The 20855-nt window shown below is 41.6% G+C and overlaps 5 protein-coding genes and 1 pseudogene across 5 annotated transcripts; 4 read left to right on the forward strand and 2 right to left on the reverse strand.

Moving 5' to 3' along the window:
- The first annotated feature begins 3186 nt into the window (after positions 1–3186).
- On the forward strand, positions 3187–3911 carry H1f2 (H1.2 linker histone, cluster member). Its single transcript, NM_015786.3, has one exon. It carries the CDS (start codon positions 3229–3231, stop codon positions 3865–3867), a length of 639 nt encoding a protein of 212 aa, NP_056601.1. The 5' UTR covers positions 3187–3228; the 3' UTR covers positions 3868–3911.
- A 5510-nt stretch (positions 3912–9421) lies between these two features.
- On the reverse strand, positions 9422–9901 carry H3c3 (H3 clustered histone 3). The gene has a single exon (NM_175653.2). The coding sequence runs from the start codon at positions 9875–9877 to the stop codon at positions 9467–9469; it is 411 nt and encodes a 136-aa protein (NP_783584.1). The 5' UTR covers positions 9878–9901; the 3' UTR covers positions 9422–9466.
- A 583-nt stretch (positions 9902–10484) lies between these two features.
- Positions 10485–10894, reverse strand: H2ac5-ps (annotated as a pseudogene).
- A 219-nt stretch (positions 10895–11113) lies between these two features.
- H2bc3 (H2B clustered histone 3) lies at positions 11114–11603 on the forward strand. Its single transcript, NM_175664.3, has one exon. It carries the CDS (start codon positions 11175–11177, stop codon positions 11553–11555), a length of 381 nt encoding a protein of 126 aa, NP_783595.1. The 5' UTR covers positions 11114–11174; the 3' UTR covers positions 11556–11603.
- A 3864-nt stretch (positions 11604–15467) lies between these two features.
- H2ac4 (H2A clustered histone 4) lies at positions 15468–15972 on the forward strand. Its single transcript, NM_175660.3, has one exon. It carries the CDS (start codon positions 15513–15515, stop codon positions 15903–15905), a length of 393 nt encoding a protein of 130 aa, NP_783591.2. The 5' UTR covers positions 15468–15512; the 3' UTR covers positions 15906–15972.
- A 752-nt stretch (positions 15973–16724) lies between these two features.
- On the forward strand, positions 16725–17220 carry H3c2 (H3 clustered histone 2). The gene has a single exon (NM_178203.3). It carries the CDS (start codon positions 16760–16762, stop codon positions 17168–17170), a length of 411 nt encoding a protein of 136 aa, NP_835510.1. The 5' UTR covers positions 16725–16759; the 3' UTR covers positions 17171–17220.
- Positions 17221–20855: the final 3635 nt, after the last annotated feature.

Consider the following 20855-nt stretch of genomic DNA (forward strand, 5'->3'; position numbering starts at 1 on the left):
TGCACTGGGGCAGAAAGGTGCAAGAGATCTTGACCTTTCATGTACTCAGGTATCAACAGGGAAAACATTGTAGCAAAGGTTTGATCTTGTAATTGGTGGCCGTCTGTCTGGAGAGACTGAGAAAATAAGAGAAGCACTGCTCAAGGTTATTTGTAGAAATTATTTGTGAGACTGAGGTGAGACAACAGACTAAGAAGGCTCTAAACCTCCTGACATCACTTATATAGTTTTTACTTGTGCTGCCAACATTGTGTGTCTCACAATGGACCAGTTATCGTTTATCATTATGAGGAAGGAATTGGAAATAACGCGGTTGTGGCTTTTACCATCATCCCTTGGTGAGTTAGAAAAGCACAGGTTTCAATCGCTTCAAGTTGGAATCTATACTAACAACCTCAAAAAGCTTCTCCAGCTAACCCCTCTCTGGCATGTGAGAGGGAGGAAATGGAGAAGAAAAGGTGGAAGCCCATCCCTTAAACTTGTCCTAAATACTCTCACCCTCCTGTGAGTGTTTCTTGTTGTTAAACTTTTCTGCCTCTAGCTCTTCTGCACATTCTCTACATATTTAATTCTGCCCACCAGGGCCACACAGCCTGAAGACATGGCATGACAAAACCCTCATGCAATCTTCATCAAACAAACAAATGTACGAGATCACATGACATCATCATGTTTCATCAGTGTCCTCATTTCATTGGTAGCTATCCAGTGATACTGAGTCTAAAGGTCATATCTCCAATCTAACCTTTTGCTTGGAGCACATATGAATAGAAGTTTTCTTGCCCATGATCTTATTCAACTTACTTTAAAATTTCAGACTCCATCATTAAGTCTCAGGTTGCTTTCAAGTTCCACATTTTATAGTTTCCATTTTAGAGGGTGACATCTGAAGGTTCTGATTGGATGCCCTTAGGACAGTCTGACTAATAAGCTTCAGCATGTAATTTTTCGAACTATTAAAAAATATGACTCATATATAAATATTATATGTAGTAAGCTCATGTATATGTCAAAGAATGATGGAAGTCATTAGTGAGTAAGCAAGCTGGATGACTTTTTAGTTCAGTGAAGAATACAGGAAAATAAACTGTGCATTTACTCAGAGAAAGAATGAGAGCTGAATGAATCCTCAAAAATTAGAGATATAATTTATTATTGTACAATACAAACATAACTTTCAGGGTTATCTTTTCTATTGGAAGCAATGAATTTGCATCTACACCAGGCAAGCTTTATTAGTTAATTGCATTAAAGAGCTATGATTTGATTGATTCGGCTTGAAAGGCTATAAGTTAAAAAATTACAACAATCAAATGAACAAATCTAGGATTTTACAAATAATTTGACAATTTACAGTGACAGGAAAGTGAGCAAACTGGAGAGCTAGATCACACACAGCTATTTTCCTGGGGGAGATGGACAACTATCAGATGAGGAGGACATTCGTTCATTTCCCACGTAATCAGAGCAAGGTGACATGTTCTCATTTCTTTCATTGAAGCATATTGGTATGACGAAGGTGCTTGAGTTGTGTACTTTCAATAATGCCTTGCAATTCCCATTTCAAAGTCCACACAGGAAGGCAACTCTTAAAGTGGTTCTATTGCTAGCAATTAGTCCATCCCTAATCCCATTAGGCTGTTAATTCCCAGAGGACACAAGCCTAGGAGATGCTGCTTGCAAGTGCTAAACTAAGGTTATTACGTGAAACCACGCGGCCATTCTCAGTCTTATAAAATATGCTTTGTTTCACAAACATCCCTGAACTCAATTTGTATAACCTTGGGACTTTACCACGCTTTAGTGCTGACAAACTCATCACATGTTTTTATGTAGACATATACTTAAACAGAGATTTCTGATAAAATTAGGGGAACTTCCTTTGCCCCATGTATTAATTATACTAGCAGAGAGTTTATCTTGTATTTTCTCTAACAACAAAACCATGTTGTAGTTATTGAAATATGAAGCTGAAAACCTTAAGCTAACAAAGCAAAGTTGACTAGAATGCAGATTGCCATATTCCGAGGAACTGAGAAGAGATGACATACAGCTGTCCACTATAGATGACATGATAATTTGTACTTATCTTGTCTCTTATCTTATTGGTAAAATTGGTTACATTTTCTATTTCAAATATTTAGCTTGTTCAAATCTATGCCAAAGGTAACCTTTGGAAAGCCAGTAAGTTTACTGACATCTGCATCTCATAGTCTCCAAGTCTAGAAGGTCCTCCTGTACTAAGACAAACTATTTTCTAGATTAGAATTCCCGTGCACTGAAACTTATATCTGTATTGCTGCCAAATAAGCAACTAAATCCTCATCACTTTAAAAACAGATCTTTCAAAGACTCTAATTTGGCATTTGGGGGAGAGGAGGGCTCATATAGACTTTTAGGGTTCCTTTCCCTTCTTATTATCTTTATTCTTCAGAGCTAGACCCCTACCTTGCAAAACTCAGAGGGGAACCAGGAGCTTTAAAAATATAGCCCAAGGTCTCCCTTTATAGAAGTCAATGGGGTGCCCCGCCCCCACCAATGTAAAGCATTTTAAAGTCAGTGTCTTTAAATCAGATATTTAAGTCCTAACCCCCCCCACCACATTATACACCCCCAAGGCCTATGAACCCCCTCTCAATTTACCCCAAGTGTTTTATACTGGAAATCCCAGTCCTAGTCCATAGTTGTGGTGGGTCTGTAATCAGAAGTCACTAAGGACTTGTGTTACTTCCCTTGCGAAGAAACAGAATAATTGTGAAAATTTAGGCGGAAATCGTTTCATTTTTGTCCCTAAATTAAGGGAAGGATGTGCTCTATAATCCCTGAGAAAAAGAACTTTCAAGGGCAAAGGAGCGACCAGGTAATTTAGAAGAAAAACAGAAAGTGGTCTCTATCTACCCCGGACTTCCTTTGGAGTTGGGGGAATTAGGGACTCCTAGGCGCGTTGTCTTTAGGGATGAGGAAAAAATAAACATATATCCTGAAGCCTGAGACTTCTCGGATCCTTTACCGACCAAACTCGAGAGATTTGGTGCAAGATATTTTAATATTTTCTCCTTTTTGTGAAGTGTAACAAACACAAGTTGGGCGCAGCGCGGCTGCTCAGAGCTTGCCAGGCAGGCCGCTGGAGCACCAATCAGCGCGCGCCTGCGCTCTATATATACAGCGCCGGGCCCGCGCTACTCTATCGGCGTACTGCCACTAGTTCCTGACTTCCAGAGACTCATCATGTCTGAGGCTGCTCCTGCTGCCCCCGCTGCCGCGCCCCCTGCGGAGAAGGCGCCTGCCAAAAAGAAGGCCGCCAAGAAGCCCGCCGGGGTGCGCCGTAAGGCGTCCGGACCCCCGGTGTCCGAGCTCATCACCAAGGCTGTGGCCGCCTCCAAGGAGCGCAGCGGCGTGTCCCTGGCTGCGCTCAAGAAGGCGCTGGCGGCCGCGGGGTACGATGTGGAGAAGAACAACAGCCGCATCAAGCTCGGCCTGAAGAGCCTGGTGAGCAAGGGCATCCTGGTGCAAACCAAGGGCACCGGTGCCTCCGGCTCCTTCAAACTCAACAAGAAGGCGGCTTCTGGCGAGGCCAAACCCCAGGCTAAGAAGGCAGGCGCGGCCAAGGCGAAGAAGCCCGCGGGAGCAGCCAAGAAGCCTAAGAAGGCGACTGGTGCTGCCACACCCAAAAAGGCGGCCAAGAAGACCCCGAAGAAGGCGAAGAAGCCCGCGGCGGCGGCTGTGACCAAGAAAGTGGCCAAGAGCCCAAAGAAGGCGAAGGTCACCAAGCCCAAGAAGGTCAAGAGCGCGTCTAAAGCCGTAAAGCCAAAGGCTGCCAAGCCCAAGGTTGCCAAGGCCAAGAAGGTTGCAGCCAAGAAAAAGTAGGCTGCCTCCCCTAACAATCCAAAAGGCTCTTTTCAGAGCCACCACTCCCACTTAAGAGCTGTGACATTTGTGTGATTAATGAAGCAAGGTTGCAAGGGACTCGATCCCGGCAGCACTCGCTCCCCCGGTGGGATGGGTGGGGTTGCGTGTCCCACCTAGACTTGTTTGTGCTGGGCTGCTCAGGAAGTGCTATGGGCTGGAACACCCTCCCACGGCTGTCAGCAGCAGAAAGCAACCCTCGGCGCTAGTTCGTATTGGACTGCAAGGTGATTTGAAAGTTCCGCCCTGCTTGTGGGTTGGCTCACTCCGGCCCAGGACTCTAGTTCTTCGTTTGATTGGGCGCCATCCCGAAGTTTGAGCTTCCTGCCTGGAGAAACGCATCCGGGGCTTGTAGGTGGCTTCTATGCTCAGCCTCTTGTGGGGGTTAGCCTGGAAGTTTGGGAGAAGGTGGGGTGCTGGCGCCAACGAACTGCCTTCCTTAATATTAAAGACATGGGGTAGCTGCCGGAACGACTAGCCTGCACAGTTAAGTTGGACTCGGGACTGAGACGATTGCTTCTCGTACTTTCGGTTTGTTTGCCACAGCGATGGAGTTGTGGGTTGAACTGCGTCACAACCTTTTGTCAGCCATTTTTTTTTCAAGTTTTTTACCATTACCAATTACACTTGCTTTGCCTTATTTTGATCAGCATAGTTGTAGATTAACTTTGTTTTGCCTCAGCTTCCCGAAGCGCTTGCTTTATACGTGTGTGTCGTCACTGAAGATTGACCTTGTATGAATACTGAGGTTTCTTGGTAATGCTTTGTACAATCCAAAATGTTAAATTGGCTATCTGTTGAAAGTGTATGCTTCTAATAAAAAGCGTTTAGTTTTCATTCACTGTTGGACTCTTTCATACCCACAGTCTTTGAGAGATTCAGATTGCTGATTTGTTGCAGCCTGGATCATATTTCTGGTGTACCCTATAGTGAGATGTGAAACGTGCTTTTTGGAGACCTAAACCAGAAATTTGTTCAGTGGATCCAGTGTTGATTTCAGTGACCTAAGTGTTTAACGTGGGAAAGCCAGATCAGAAAGTAAAAATCCGTTTTCTCCCAGTGTTTTGAGCCCTCACTTTAAATGAGCGAACAGCTGTTTTAGTACAGAGCATGATAAATAGACCCATCTTCCCAATTCCATGCCCTCGGGACCGACTCTCTCGATTCTTCCCAGCTTTTATTTCATGTTTGTCATAGGTTAAATTCCTCGAATAACCTGAATCTCAACTTTCTGCGTCTTTTTTTGTAGTTTCTAAGGTAGAATTAGACAAACTCTTCTCGGTGCTATCGTCAATGTGGAGGATACTTGGTACGTAGCAATGATTCAAATATTGTTTGGTAAACTTATAATAGGAAATAACTAATTCTCACAACCTTTTTGTTATTTTTGTTGCTGTCAGACCACCCCCACCCCACCCCACTCCACCCCACCCCACCTCACCCCCGCCCTCTCCCAACCCCATCTCTGAGATAGGGTTTCTCTGAATAGTTATGGCTGTCTTGGAAGACTAGGTTGACATTAAACCCTCGCCACCTCTAGGCCTCTTCTCAAAATCTTTCAAGTCTTTCCGTCTATATTCGTTGTTAAGGGGACTGAACGTGCTAGCAGTTATTCTACCACTGAAATGTGTCCCTGACAATGTATTTGAAGATATTGTTAGTATCCCAACACTCAGAGAAAAGCTTCTTGGTATTTTTATTGAGATTGTGTTAAAGCACATTTGTGGAACTAGCAGTTTTCTTATGTAAAAACAAACATGTTATCTATCTATAGATCTTTGAATTTTCTCCAAATATGTTCCAATATTTTTAACCCTAGAAGCATCTTTATGTTGTTCGCAATAATAATTTATGAAATTTTATTTCTGTAGGAACAAAGAAAGTGGACATTAAAACCACTTAGTTATTGAAGCCATCGCTGCACAAATGAATTAAGAATTTTAGACCAGGTCTGTTCATTGATACATAAGGTGAGAACAGATCCATGCACATATGTAACTTTAAAATCGAAAAGCAGTATTCATAGGGAAAATCCATTTTAAATCTATTTAAAATCCATTTTAAATAACATACATCTCAGTCCAGAATGTATGTTATTTCTAATGTTCTACTAGCTACCCATGACTGTGGAAACAATATAGATCAATACAACTTTAGAATGACCTCAGACCTTTCCTCTACATCTTTGTTTATGATGAGAGTATTTGAAAATGTGTATTGTTAATAAGTCATATAATGAAATAACGAAGACAGTGTGTCTGATTATTGGAATCTCTGAGAACTCTTGGTGAGGCTGGTCTAATTAGTTCTAAACTAGGTAGGGCTACGTAGTTGAGACCCTAAATGAAAAATAATTAAAAATTAAAAGGTGGAACAGTGGTCACCTGATGTTAGATGACTGGAGTTTGTCTTCTAAGCCACCAGAAAGTCTTACAAGAAAAGTAAGAATAGAACTGAGCAAAATTGCAGGGAAGGGCCTGGATAAAAGATGGGCAGAATTTCATATTCTTATCCCCCCTCCCCTCTTCTGAGTTTCTCATTTCCTCCTGGGTCCTGGTGAAATGAACTCTAGTTTCTGGAAATACCTCACTGACCAGAATTGAATCACTTAGTAGCTACTGGGAGATCTAATTGTGATGCTAAATATAGCTCAGGGTGTGGTGGCAGGTTTGTAAAGCTGACTCTTAGGAAGGTCAAGTAGGAGGATCCTGGGTTGTAGACAGAGCAAAGTCTTGTCAGAAAAAACAAAAACCAAAAGAAAACCTGTTGAGTGTGGTGGCCTTTAATCCTAGCACTCTGCAGGACAGGAGGGTATCTCTGAGAGTTCAAGTTCAGCCTTGTGTATGTAATAAGTTCCAAGGCAGCCAATGCTATGTAGAGAGACTGTCAAAAGAAAACAAAAACAACAAACACATACAACAACAACAAAAACCAAAATAATCAACCACCCAGCCAACAAACATGTTACTTCAAATAAAACCACAGTTTTTAAAGTAAGACTGAGAATGTGGGTATGTAGCTCAGGGGTAGACTGCTTGTCTGTCGTGGGAGATGCCTTGAGTTACATCACCAGTAAATAATTAACCATAACCATCACAACAATAAAATGATAATAATAACAAAGCTCAGATTAATGATAGTATTCAAACTATCCACTACAGTGCACCTTCAGATATTTTCCAGTTCTACACATTGATTGGCTTTCAGCACTCCAAGAGTTAGACATGTAAAGAATCATTCCAAGAAAAGAGAATTGATTTTCTAGTTTTCATTCAGTGCTTCTTTGGGTTTCAATTTATTGGATTTGGATATTTATATAAATCTGAATATAGGAAATGTTGCATAAATATACCTTTTAGATTTATTTTTAATACTTTTCCTTCATTTTGGTACTAGAGGGGAAACTAAGGGTCTTGTGTATACCAGGCAAATGATCTTCCATTAAGCTATATCTTCAGTCTCCATCTGTACTTTTATAAGAAACATCTCCTTTTATTCGAGAGCTAAACATTATAACCCACCCACAGTCTTTAGTTCAGAGTTCACAGAACAGAATAAAACTCAAGGATAAAGTTAGAGAGGGGAACTTAGAATGAATGATGGTAGCCCAGGAAAGTGGGGCTCAAGCTTCAAAAGATGAAAACTTTCAGTTGGTGAAAACTGGTCCAGACAGAGGTTCAAACTGCATTGACAGCCTTGTTGTCTGAGTAAGGCCTCAGGGCACTGCCATCTCGACATCCGTAGTGGTCCGGATTGCTCCTTTTCCAGGTGTAGGAATGGAGATGCTTCCATAAGGACAATTTATTCTGATTTTAGGTTAGAGAACCTCATGCCAACATAACAGACATTGAGGTGACATTCTCGTTTCTTTACAAGACTTCCTCCCGATAGCTTTCCTTGTGTTTGCAGTCCTAGCTAGAGATGAACAGAAGCTAGGTATGCAGGCTCACACCTTTAGAAACATTTGGAAGAGAGCAGGGATTCAGGGCTTGTGGTCACAACACTTACTAAGAGCTAGTATTTCATGTGCACTATTTTGTAGCAAGCCAAACATAGTAGCTGTGAATGAATACATTCATTTCCTGACACAGTCTTGGCATAGCAAATAGAGGAGGGTACTATTATTGTTTTTCCAGTTTTAGAGATTGAGAATGGAGGCTTGGGATCATCAAGGATTCATTTAGTTTCTGCTCTATGAATCAGTATCATATCTTCTATACAGTAATAATTTTCCACAAAACTATATGATCATATGTTTAATTAAATTTTTCTAATTAAAAACCAAAACAACTGAAACCTATCTTAATTCCATCAACCAGGATAAACAAATAGACTTTCAATAAATAATGTGAAACTATTCTGTCAATTTTTTTTTCCTCATGTGATGTCTTTGTAATCTGGAATTGAAGTATAATTTGGACTAGACTAGCTAAATTTAAAATGCTTGTCAGTAACAGCTCTCATATTAATAGTGTAGGAAAAACAAAAATACATGCTCTGGGGTAGTATCTAGCAGTTTCTAAGGAAACAATAATAATGATGTGGTCCTGAAGTTTAGAGAGAATCCTGATCTTTTCATGCATCGTCCTACCCATGCCTCCTCATACCAGTGCTGACAGAGTTTAGGGTCTAAGGAAGGCTGGGCTCTCACAGCTTCTCCGGCCTATCTTGGCACAGCTTAATACCTGAAACACGGTCACCTTTGAAGATGATGAAGACAAATTTACATTTGATTATCCATTTTGGTAAAAACCTATTTAGCAGGATAATTGCGTTTGTTTGCTGTGAGAGTGGCTGGAAATATTTGCTAGTAGTTAACTTCCCAAAATCCCTTAATGGGGAAAAATGCTTTGAAAATTAGTAAAAAATTATAAGTAATAATTCAGTCTAAGCTCCTGTTCTTTCTCTCTCTCTCACTCCCTTTCCCTCTCCCCTCCCCTCCACTCTCTCTTGAAACAAGAAGTTACTTTGTTGCCTAAGCCTACCTGTTACTCACTGTATTGGGACAGACAGGCCTCAAATTCTTTATCATCTTGCTTCAAAGTTCCTGATGCGATTAAGTAATACTTGGTTCATTTGATTTGTACCAGATATCTGTTGGGGGTCTCTCTTATGATTCAGTTCTAATTTTTACTTTCTTCCCTGAGGACGTCTTTGTTTCTAGGAAGATGCAATTCAGTGCTGAATCTATATGGTGTTCTAAAGTTGTACCAGGAATTTTTCCTGAGGATCAAGTGTTCAGATTGCTTACAGCTGACTCTGTAATGCCCATCACATGCTTTCTCCTCCACTTTGTCACCTTAATTACAATCCACCTTCATGCCTACACTTTTAGTCGCAACACTATCACTACGAAAGCTTATAATTCATATGGGATTAATATAAAATCACTTAAGTAACTCTAAAAATTTTCAAAGAAACAAATGTAAAGAACTACTAGCTTTTGTTGCAACATAAACTGTAACTGCGGTACTAAGTAAAAATCAGAAGTATACAGCAACTTTACATGACATCTTAGGTGGCTCTTAAAAGAGCCTTTTTTTAAATAGCATAAAAACCATTATGCCCTCTCTCCGCGGATGCGGCGGGCGAGCTGGATGTCCTTGGGCATGATGGTGACACGCTTGGCGTGGATGGCGCACAGGTTGGTGTCCTCAAACAGACCCACAAGGTAGGCCTCGCTCGCCTCCTGCAGAGCCATGACAGCCGAGCTCTGGAAGCGCAGGTCGGTCTTGAAGTCCTGCGCGATCTCGCGCACCAGGCGCTGGAACGGCAGCTTGCGGATCAGCAGCTCGGTCGACTTCTGGTAGCGCCGGATCTCGCGCAGCGCCACGGTGCCGGGACGGTAGCGGTGAGGCTTCTTCACGCCGCCGGTGGCCGGGGCGCTCTTGCGGGCGGCTTTGGTGGCCAGCTGCTTGCGCGGGGCCTTGCCGCCGGTGGACTTGCGAGCGGTCTGCTTAGTACGAGCCATTCTTGGGAGGAGATACACAAAAGTGCAGGACGAAAGAAATCTTGCCCTTAAATATACTAAGAAACATTTTGATTGGCCTTGCAACTTTTTGAAAGTCGCGCGCTACAAATTCATTGGCTGGGAAATAGCCCGTGTGATTGGTAGTTTTAAGAGTATCTGATTGGCTACCTTGTTCTGACACTCTAGTTACGTTTTGTTCTTACAAAAAAAAGAAAAAATTAAAATTGGTATTTTAATGGAGTTTTTATCTCCAGATGGAATCACAATCTTGTTTTCGAGATGCGGTGATTGCAAGTCTGAGTGCCTAGACGTTGCTCCATTCCTTTGTAATTTTGTGTTACAAGGTACAAAGCGTAATAACTTGTAACTACTTTGGAGTTGGGTAAAGTAAAATCATGATCCAACAATCTTAACTCACATTCTTGGTCTTAAAGGGGGCAACTAGTATGTCAAGCGCTGTGGGTGAGTTATTTTAAAGGTTACCAATCTTTACTTCGTAGAAAACTGGGCTTTTAAATATGAACACTCACTACTCAAAGAAGTATTTGTGTATTTTCTACAGAAGGGGAAGGCACTATAGGTACTGCATCACAAGCTGATCTTGGGAAAAAGTGCATAGCTCTTAAGAGCCGTTAGATACGTCAATAGTAGAATTTCTTGACTTGAATCTATTTCCCTTGGCCTTGTGGTGGCTCTCGGTCTTCTTGGGCAGCAGCACGGCCTGGATGTTGGGCAGGACGCCGCCCTGCGCGATGGTCACGCGGCCCAGCAGCTTGTTGAGCTCCTCGTCGTTGCGGATGGCCAGCTGCAGGTGGCGCGGGATGATGCGCGTCTTCTTGTTGTCGCGGGCCGCGTTGCCCGCCAGCTCCATGATCTCGGCCGCCAGGTACACCGGAGCGCCGGCGCCCACGGCTCACGAGGAACTAACTGTAGGCCGGCCCGGGAGGAGCCGGTCTTGGCTTTGGCGGGAGCCTTGTCGCACTGCTTGCAGTGTCCAGACATTACTAAAAGTTCCCAAATAAGGAAACACTGTAACCTACTGTTAACATACCACATAGATTGTGTAGTGTCACGAAATATCGCTGTCCTATTGGTCAAAATGGTCTTCTTCTCTTGCCCAATTGTAGATGGGATTTTGAGTCTCTTATTTGCATAAAGCCTTTGAGGCCATTATTCTTAACCAATCAAAAGTAAAAGCACTTGCTCCTTCATTTGAATTTCAGGAGTATAAATAAAATAAGTGCGCCCTCACTGCCTACCAGTTTCTGACCATTTTGTGTGTCTTCTTTTGAACAGAATGCCAGAGCCTTCTAAGTCTGCACCAGCCCCTAAGAAGGGATCTAAGAAAGCCATCTCTAAGGCGCAGAAGAAGGATGGCAAGAAGCGCAAGCGCAGCCGCAAGGAGAGCTATTCGGTGTACGTGTACAAGGTGCTGAAGCAAGTGCACCCCGACACCGGCATCTCCTCCAAGGCCATGGGCATCATGAACTCGTTCGTGAACGACATCTTCGAGCGCATCGCGAGCGAGGCGTCCCGCCTGGCGCATTACAACAAGCGCTCGACCATCACGTCCCGGGAGATCCAGACGGCCGTGCGCCTGCTGCTGCCCGGGGAGCTGGCCAAGCACGCCGTGTCGGAGGGCACTAAGGCCGTCACCAAGTACACCAGCTCCAAGTGAGCTCGTAGGGCTCACAACAAACCCAAAGGCTCTTTTAAGAGCCACCCACACTTTTCAGAAAAGAAGTTGTAATATATGACCTAACTTTGTTAGCCAAATATGTCTTTATGAAAAGTGGAATTGAGCATTTGCTCTGAGTTTAAAGGCTGAGGTCACAATCATTGCCATTTTCCCACTTTGTGTCATGAGTTTCGATGTTGTACATATTGAGTCTAGGTATTTTACTCAGTGCTTTGTAGCAGTGCTATCTGTAGGAGTTGGCCTTTAATGTATTTAGTCTTTCAAATTAGCTTCCTACTGTGAGATTGAGTATTAAAACATTACAGCCAATTGCGCTTCAGTGAAAAGCAACCACAGCTTTCTAATTTTTTTTGTTTGTTTCTTATGTCTTGGGACATTTACATTCAGGGTAGGATATTGACAATAGATGGAACCAGAGGAGTTATAAATACTTGAAGCAACTTAGCTTTTTTGAAAAACCACCATGTTGACAATTGGATTTCCATGACTTACAAAGTAATTGTTAAAAAACTGGTAAAGGCTTTGACTGGGAAAAAGTCAGTGCCTCGAGCATTTGTGCTAGGGCAGGAAAACTAGGAATCAGATGGGGCAAATGGCTTAACGGGTGTTAAGTTTTAAATTTCTTTTTTCTTTTTTTTTCATTTTTAAACTGTCTGAGAATATGTGGTGACAGGAGAAAATAAAGTTGCTCAGAATGAGTAGTTCATGGAAAATATTTTAAAATATTTTATCCATGATTCGGGACTTCACCCCTGCTTTCTCATTGGTTTATCGAATCCTTGAATATGAAAGGCAGGCTCCTGAAAAGGCTAGGCAAAGACTTCAAGAGCTCTTAGAATGCTGGGTAGTGGTGATATACCTTCCTTTAATCTTGGGAGACAGAGGCAGGAGGATTTGAATCTGAGGCAAGCCAGTCCTTCAGAGAGAATTCCAGGACAGTTGAGGGCTACACAGAGAAACCTGGACTACAAAACACACACCCACACCCACACACACAGTGCGATTGGGCGGGGTGGGGTGGGGGTGGGGGTGGGGGTGGGGTAGAGAGACAGACACAGAAGTAGAGAGACAGAACTCTCATACACACAAAATACCATGGCTAAAATACTTGTCTTAGAAACATTTCTGTGTGTGAGAGAGAATACACAGCCCACCTTAACAGCAAGAAAGGAACATAGACGACGGTTCCTGAAGCTTGCTTACCTTGAGCTTACTCCCTTTGGAGTAAGATGTTAATATTCTTACTGTAAGTGGATCTCTCCAGTTAGGGATTCTTTTCTCTGTTGTCTTTATGCCTTTCCCTTTTTATTTACTGTTTCTTTTACACAAAAAGACATGAATACTTGATGTTTTACTTGACCATGCCATATTGGAAGAAACAGTGACAAATGTTGGAAAAATTAGCAAGGTCTTCAAAGAAACAGGTAGCGGGAAGTCCAGCCTGCTCATTATCTGAGGGAGTATGAACAAGAGACGAGAATGCCGTATTCTGGCTTAATTGTAAGGCAGAAGATGCAGGCTTCTCAAGTCTGCCTTAGCGTCATTCAACACATTTTTAATTTAATGAAGAAATTGAAATCTCTATGTGGCTGAGCTTGACATGAAGCTTTGGGTCTTCTTCCTTTTACCTTCAAGTACTAAGATTACAGGAGTCTCCCGTCCTCCCTGACCTTGAGTAGTGTGGGCCATAGGACTTAAAGCTTGCTTTTCACGCCTTCTTTCCTACTCCTTTACATTTCCAACAGTGGTGGTTCCTTTGTTTTTATATTTGTTCCTGTTTTTGGTTTTTTTGCTTGCTTGTTTTATGTTTCTTTTTGTCTTGGTTTTGTTTCTTGCTTTGTTTTGTTCTTACGACTTAAATTATATGTCAGTGACTCTTGTTGTTGGGTTTTTCATTGTAATGTCCTTAAAATCTACTACCTGACCATTAGTTAAAGTATTGGAGACTTACCAGTAACTTCAAATTTTTTAATCATAAAAATGCAGAGTGATACCTCTCTATGCAGTTTTGAAAAACCTTATGGGAAACATTAAGAGGTGGGATTTATAGATTGAATGATAAACATAGGATATTTTCCATACTTGTTCCCTAGCTGCCTTCGAGAATGGCTATTTTCATTCACCAAAATACCATCTTGCTTCCCAGAAGGCATGTACTGTTAGTCTTCTAGATACTTTCCGCTGGGAAACTGTAAATGGTAACACAGTCTACTCACTGCTATTTGAAACCAAGACATTTTTGTGACATTTCTTCCATTATGTTTCCATGATTCATATCTTCTGTTTTTCTTCTCCATTGGACAAAATAATCCAGGCTTCTTAAGTAATTCTGAAAATAGCAGTGCTTGACACAAGGGATATTTTTTTGATATCCCCTTTGTCACCTAAAGACATTGTTAACTGTTATCTGTTATTTGTTTACTACACCTGGGCACCTATGTAATAAACTTTTCTTTGATTTATATTGCTAAGGTCTATGATGAAAACACCACAGCACCACCTCAGCTACACTGGATTTTGGCATAGTTTAAGAATAGTTTACACAATCTTTCTTGTGATGTTCCCACATGACTCATGCATCTGTGTGGTTCTCTTTTCATTCTTCTATACCTCTATGTGATACACCTACATTATCAGACACTGAGTCATGAGACGTGCCCCGGCTTTTACACTTATCGTCTGGCTAGGCACAAGGAGTAGAAGGCAAGGTAGCAGGGAATGTAGGAAATAGTTAAAATGCTTTGTCATGTCAAGTGGAAAAAAGACCAAGAACATGATGGAAACAGCTCAACAGGAGCTAGGCGAGGTTTCCTGGAACAGGAGAGTCCTTAGTCTCGTTCTTTTAGGCTGGCCCTGGACTGAAGAAATGGTGTTTTCTCCTTGAACATAGATCTTTCATCTATGTTGTCTCCAGTCACCAAGACAGCAACGCCTTTCAGTGCAAACTCTTCAGGACCTCCTTGGCCTCATATATTCCAGGTTCTCCTGGGTCAGTGACGGGGCAGGGTCTCCTTTTCCCCAGTCTCTATTTTCCAGGTAGTTTAAGGATAATTCAACCACGATAAAGAATAATTTGGCATGCTTATACTGTCTTTGATATTGGTGGAGCTAAAAGAAAGCCTGCCATAGAACCTAAAATTATGTACCTAATCCGTTATGAGAAGCCCACCAAGGATGACCATTCAGAAACAGTTTGTAGCTGATTGAAATGATTTATTCCTTGTATTGAGGATCACATCCTGGTATCTCACTCTGCTGCTAGAGGGAGAATTTTTTTCTGTTGTTGTTGTTGTTTGTTTGTAACAAGCAGTTTAAAAGAAGCTACATTAGCTAGGGAATCTTGAACTCTGGTTCATAAAACAGTTGGGTAATATTCTATAAGATTCTACGTCAAGATCAAGAAGTAGTTAAACCTGAAATGGCCTTACCAGGAATACAAGATGGAGGAAGTGCCACACTGACTTTCCTTGTCATAAAAACACAATTCTAAACCCTGAAAACAGGACAGTAGCTTAACAACTCAGAAACACTCCTACTCTATATTTCAGAGTTTCTAAAACTACAAAGACCTTGATGAAAACAACAAGAAAATCAGTCAGTTACTTATTTCCATTTAAGTAAAAACTGGAAAAGAAAGTAAAAAAAAGTTCTTAACTATTAATCATGAAAACCAGAGTTTAAATCCCAGAATCTACGTGGTTTTTATTTTTTAAAGAACGATATGAAAAAGGACTGGATGCGAAAAATAAAATGCAGGCCTTTATGCAAATGAGGAGCTCAAATTCTGGCTTTCTATTGGGTACGATATATTAACCAATGGGAGAAACACAAACAGAATACCTCCAGTTAGTATAAATGCTTGCTGTTCAGTTGCAGAATTTACTATATATTCTTTTCCTTTCTCTGCTTTGCCTTTACTGATACTTAAACGCATACATGTCTGGACGCGGAAAGCAGGGTGGCAAGGCCCGCGCTAAGGCCAAGACCCGCTCCTCCCGGGCCGGCCTGCAGTTCCCCGTAGGCCGCGTGCATCGGCTGCTCCGCAAGGGCAACTACTCGGAGCGCGTGGGCGCCGGCGCCCCGGTGTACCTGGCGGCCGTGCTGGAGTACCTGACGGCCGAGATCCTGGAGCTGGCGGGCAACGCGGCCCGCGACAACAAGAAGACGCGCATCATCCCGCGCCACCTGCAGCTGGCCATCCGCAACGACGAGGAGCTCAACAAGCTGCTGGGCCGCGTGACCATCGCGCAGGGCGGCGTCCTGCCCAACATCCAGGCCGTGCTGCTGCCCAAGAAGACCGAGAGCCACCACAAGGCCAAGGGGAAGTAATCTGGCGATTGTCTGTACTGCCCAGTTGAAAGTTAACCAAAACAAAGGCTCTTTTCAGAGCCACCCACATCTTTCCATAAAATGAGCTGCCACCTCGTGAAACGTTCTTCCACTACAGTTTTTATACTACATATGAAAAAGTTACGAAGTAGCTTTCAATCTTAGTAAATTGATTTTAATACTGTTAGTCCCTGCGATAAATCTTACGACCTTCCTTAGTTTGAGTCAAAAGTGTGTAAGAGATGAAACCTTTAGAACATACTATATAAATTTTTAGTAGAAATTTGGCACCCAGGTTTGTCATTCACGTCACGATTGTCTAGAGCATAATGGTAGTAAGGGCTAAGGGCCATTAAATCCCACTTCCATAGTTTCGGCAGTATTTTAACTAACATGATCTGCCTGTGTGTATCGGTTTGCAAATATTTGATTTTAGAATTGATAAACTACATTTATTTAAACTAGGTCTTGCAAAGCTCACAAAACCTACTTTAAATTTCTATGTTCACTTGTTTGATTACCTGAATTGAGTTTTCAAAGCTTGAGACAATTTGATGTATGTATGTAAGTAAAATTATGTAAAACTTTCTTATGTAAAATTTCTGTTCACAGGAGTTATATACACTACAGTGTAAAATTAAAGTGATAGCAAAGATGGAGGGGAAGAGAGGCGGAGAGTGTGCATGTTCTGAAAGCTTTTTAACCAGGATTTAGAAGCAGAGGCTGACCAATCCCAACAAAGCGCGGGCCCTTTGAATGTTCTTCGGTCCAATAGCGGATAGTCTGATTGTATAAAAGGTGGACAGCGCCTTGCAGCTCACTATAGTGTCAGTCTATTTTCCCTTGTTAAAGTCATGGCTCGTACTAAGCAGACCGCTCGCAAGTCCACCGGCGGCAAGGCCCCGCGCAAGCAGCTGGCCACCAAGGCCGCCCGCAAGAGCGCCCCGGCCACCGGCGGCGTGAAGAAGCCTCACCGCTACCGTCCCGGCACCGTGGCGCTGCGCGAGATCCGGCGCTACCAGAAGTCGACCGAGCTGCTGATCCGCAAGCTGCCGTTCCAGCGCCTGGTGCGCGAGATCGCGCAGGACTTCAAGACCGACCTGCGCTTCCAGAGCTCGGCCGTCATGGCTCTGCAGGAGGCGAGCGAGGCCTACCTTGTGGGTCTGTTTGAGGACACCAACCTGTGCGCCATCCACGCCAAGCGTGTCACCATCATGCCCAAGGACATCCAGCTCGCCCGCCGCATTCGTGGGGAGAGGGCTTAAACGAAACAAAGTGCAAACTGGAACCCAAAGGCTCTTTTCAGAGCCACCCACAGTTTCTGTAAAAGCAGCTGTTACTTTTCTACTGTCTTGGAAACTTTGTTTTTCAAAGATTTATCTAGTTACAAAGTATACTGTTGCTTTCTTCAGTAGGCATCAGTTCTCACTTCAGTTGTTGCTGGTATTTGAGCTCATGTCCTGGAAACTGCCTTTAAATTAAACAGTAATTTACATATTACAATAAGTGGCCAAAAGTAATGGACTGTCAGGCTTTATGTCATAAGCATTGCCTGTCTTGATTCCTTTTTGGTCTGTTCTTGGGTTTTGTCTTTTTTTGTTTTTGTTTTCGTGCTATATATTTGTGCTCTCTTGTGTAATTTCCACTACAGGTCATATCCAGGTGTCTTTTGTTCACATATTTCTGGTTCCAACACTTGTCTGTCCTGAAGCTTGTGCAATGTTTACTGTTTTTGCTGTTACTCATTGAAATCTAGTACAAAACTTAAAAAATTTTGTTTTCTATGTTTTAATAGATGCTGAAAAGTAGTATTTCAAGTTAAATACAATTTACATTATGCTGGGATATTTCAAGCAATCGTCAGAAATTTTTAGTTTTTGTAAATTTTTTCACTATATTTCTGAACTTTAAACTACAGAGGCCTCTCTACACAACCTCTCACTCCAGACATTGGCTCCCATCCCTTTCCCACTACTTTCTTACATGTAACACTGCCTATATCGGGAATGTGAATAGACAACAAACTACCAAGATTTAACTTGTGGGTGATTCGTGTGGATATATTTTCCAGGGATAATAATAGCAAATACAACAATGACATTAAAACCTGGCTTACAAAATGATAATTTATTTTAAATCACATCTGCACTCCCTGATACTCTTCCATAGATTAAGTGGGGCAGCAGGATCACAAGTTTGAAGTCCCCTTTGTTACAGAATGAGTTCAAAGACAGCCTTGGTAGTTTAGTAAGACCTTGTCTTGATATTAGAAGAGACTGGGGTCCAGGTCAAAAGGTATCACACTTGCTTAGCTTACCTATTAAACAAACCAAACCAAACAAAAAGGAAGAAAAGGTATATGTCTAGGTATTTGATTTCCTAGAGGCTGCTGTAGATAGCTCTGCCTGGCAACGATATGTCATCCACATATGGTGTCTTATGGTCATGATGTCCCTTGAATGCCCAATATCTAAACATTTGGTTTTTGCTGTGCTGGCATTCATGTCCCCTGCTTAGCTGTTATGAATAAATTATATATATATTACTCTCCTCTGTAACAAAGTAGTGTTTTAGGTACAGTTTGCTGAAAGGCAGCAAACTTGCTATTTTTCTGTAAGAATCAGATGAGCAGTCTTCAAGGGTCTGGCTCTTCTTGCCTCATTGTCCTTACTAGAAGCATGCATTTAAAACCTGGATTCTACATTCAGTCATTTATTTGAAGATTTAATAGAATTTCATAATATAACAAATATAATAATATCTTAATAAATAATAAAATCGTGCATCTTCTTTGAGAGACCTCAGTAGTGGATAGTCTGCAGCAGCAGATAGTAGTCACTGTGTGGGAAGCTTGCACAGGCTCAGATTCTATCATAAGTGCCTACTAGGCCATCTCAGATGAATCTTTTTTTCCATTTGAAATTGGAATCTACACCATCTATCTTTTATGATTATCATTAGAATATATTCCAATGCATAGTTTCAATTTTTCTGAGCTATATATTGTTTTTTAATAAAAATTTTAAATAACTCAAACAAGCTTCTGAAATTACATCTTACTTAGCATCACTTAATTGCATAGACTCTGCTCAGTTTATAAATTATCACCATGTACTTAAAAATCTTTTAAGGATTTGTTGTTGTTTTTGTTCTTAGGAAGTAGTATGGTCTAATATCCCCCTATTCTCTCTATAGAGCAGGAAAAACAAAAACAAAACACAAATAAACTGATTTTCAAATTTTGCTAAAATAATATTGATCTTCCTTTAGTGTTCTACTATACCTTCCTCTCTGCACTCCACTTGGAATAAAAACACTTTTTTAAAAAATTGGGTCTTTCTTTATGGTAACTTATAGCTTTGTATTATATAACTTGTAAGTTATATAAAAAAAAATATGTTTTTGCCAAATCCATCCTAAAGCCCAGGTGGAGGGTCTAACTGTGAAGTTTTACCTTGCTATATATATGTAATTAAACAGATAGTATGCATTTGAGATCTATAGTAAACATGATTTCTATCCTCCAGGAACTGCACACAGAATGATATCAGGCACATGATAATGTTTACAGCTAGTACTCTTGAAGAAAACAGTTTTGTTATGGATATTTGTATGAAAGTTCAAGGCTCTTAAAGACAACTTGGAAGTCAAGTTTTAAGATCTGCTGTTTAGATTACAAGTTTTAACAATAAAAATCATACACAGTGGCACAAACCTGCTACTTAGCTGAGGAGACTGAGGCCAGAGAATTGCAACTTCCATCTAGGGTTACATAGCAAGGATCTTTCAGGGAAAAAGGAAGAAGGGGAAGAGAAGTGGGAGGAGGAGGAAAAGAAGTGGGGGGAGGAGGAGGAGGAAGAAGGAGAAGATGGACTAGAAATAGAAAATGGAAAGAAAAAGAGCACAGAAAGACAGAAGTTAGCAGTGGGCCTTACAGTGTTGACTGGGAGAGGCAACTTCCGAGTATTCAGAGTGTCTTAGTAAAATTAAACATATGCAAAATAAGTGAATGGAAATTCATAAACTGAGCTGTAGCATGGCTGCATTGTGATTGTTAATTCACCTTGGGAAATGGACCAACAGTTCTTAAATCTTCACCCATGAAATACAAAACAAGATCTGTCACTATACTTCATTACATGCTGTAATAAAATGTAATCCTTATACACATTTGGTGATACTGATAGTGTGTTGGAAATAATAACCTGATAAGGAAATACTTCTAGGAAGAGTATTAAAATAGTGTTTATTTGGGGTTTCTATTGCTGTGATAAAACACTACTATCAAAAGCAACTCAGGCAGGAAAGGGTTTATTAGGCTTACAGTTCTGCATCACTGTTCATCACTGAAGGAGGTGAGGAATAGGAAATCAATCAGGGAAGGAACCTGGAGGCAGGAGCTGGTTGCAAAGGCCATGGAAAGGTGCTGCTTACAGACTTGCTCTATGTTGACCCTCCCCCCAGCCTGTTTTCCTGTAGAACACAGGCCCACCAGCCCAGGAACCGCACCACCTACAATGTGCAGGACCCTTCCCTCATAAGGCACTAATTAAGAAATCCTCTACTGATTTGTCTACAGATTCATTTTATGGAGGAATTTTTTCAAATGAGGTTCCTCCTGTATGATGGCTCTAGTTTGTGTCAAGTTGGAATAAAACTATCCAGCACAAATAGTAACAGGTAAAAATATTTATGTAGTACTTCTTTGAAACAATCTCTTCTAATGTAGTACCCAAGCAAACAAACTGTGGGCACCATTATCAGACAAGTTTTATAAGTATAAAGGGGGAACAGGAAAATGACCAGTTCCAATATCTCTGAATTCATTACTTTGAACGAGAGCATACACTGTGTAGGGGTGGCAAAATAGAATACAAGCATCATGCAGTTTTCCCGCTCTAATAAAAAATATAGCAATCCAAACCAGCAATGAATGGATTCCAGACAGGG

This window comes from Mus musculus, chromosome 13, assembly GCF_000001635.26.
Source record: "Mus musculus strain C57BL/6J chromosome 13, GRCm38.p6 C57BL/6J".
NCBI lineage: Eukaryota > Metazoa > Chordata > Mammalia > Rodentia > Muridae > Mus > Mus musculus.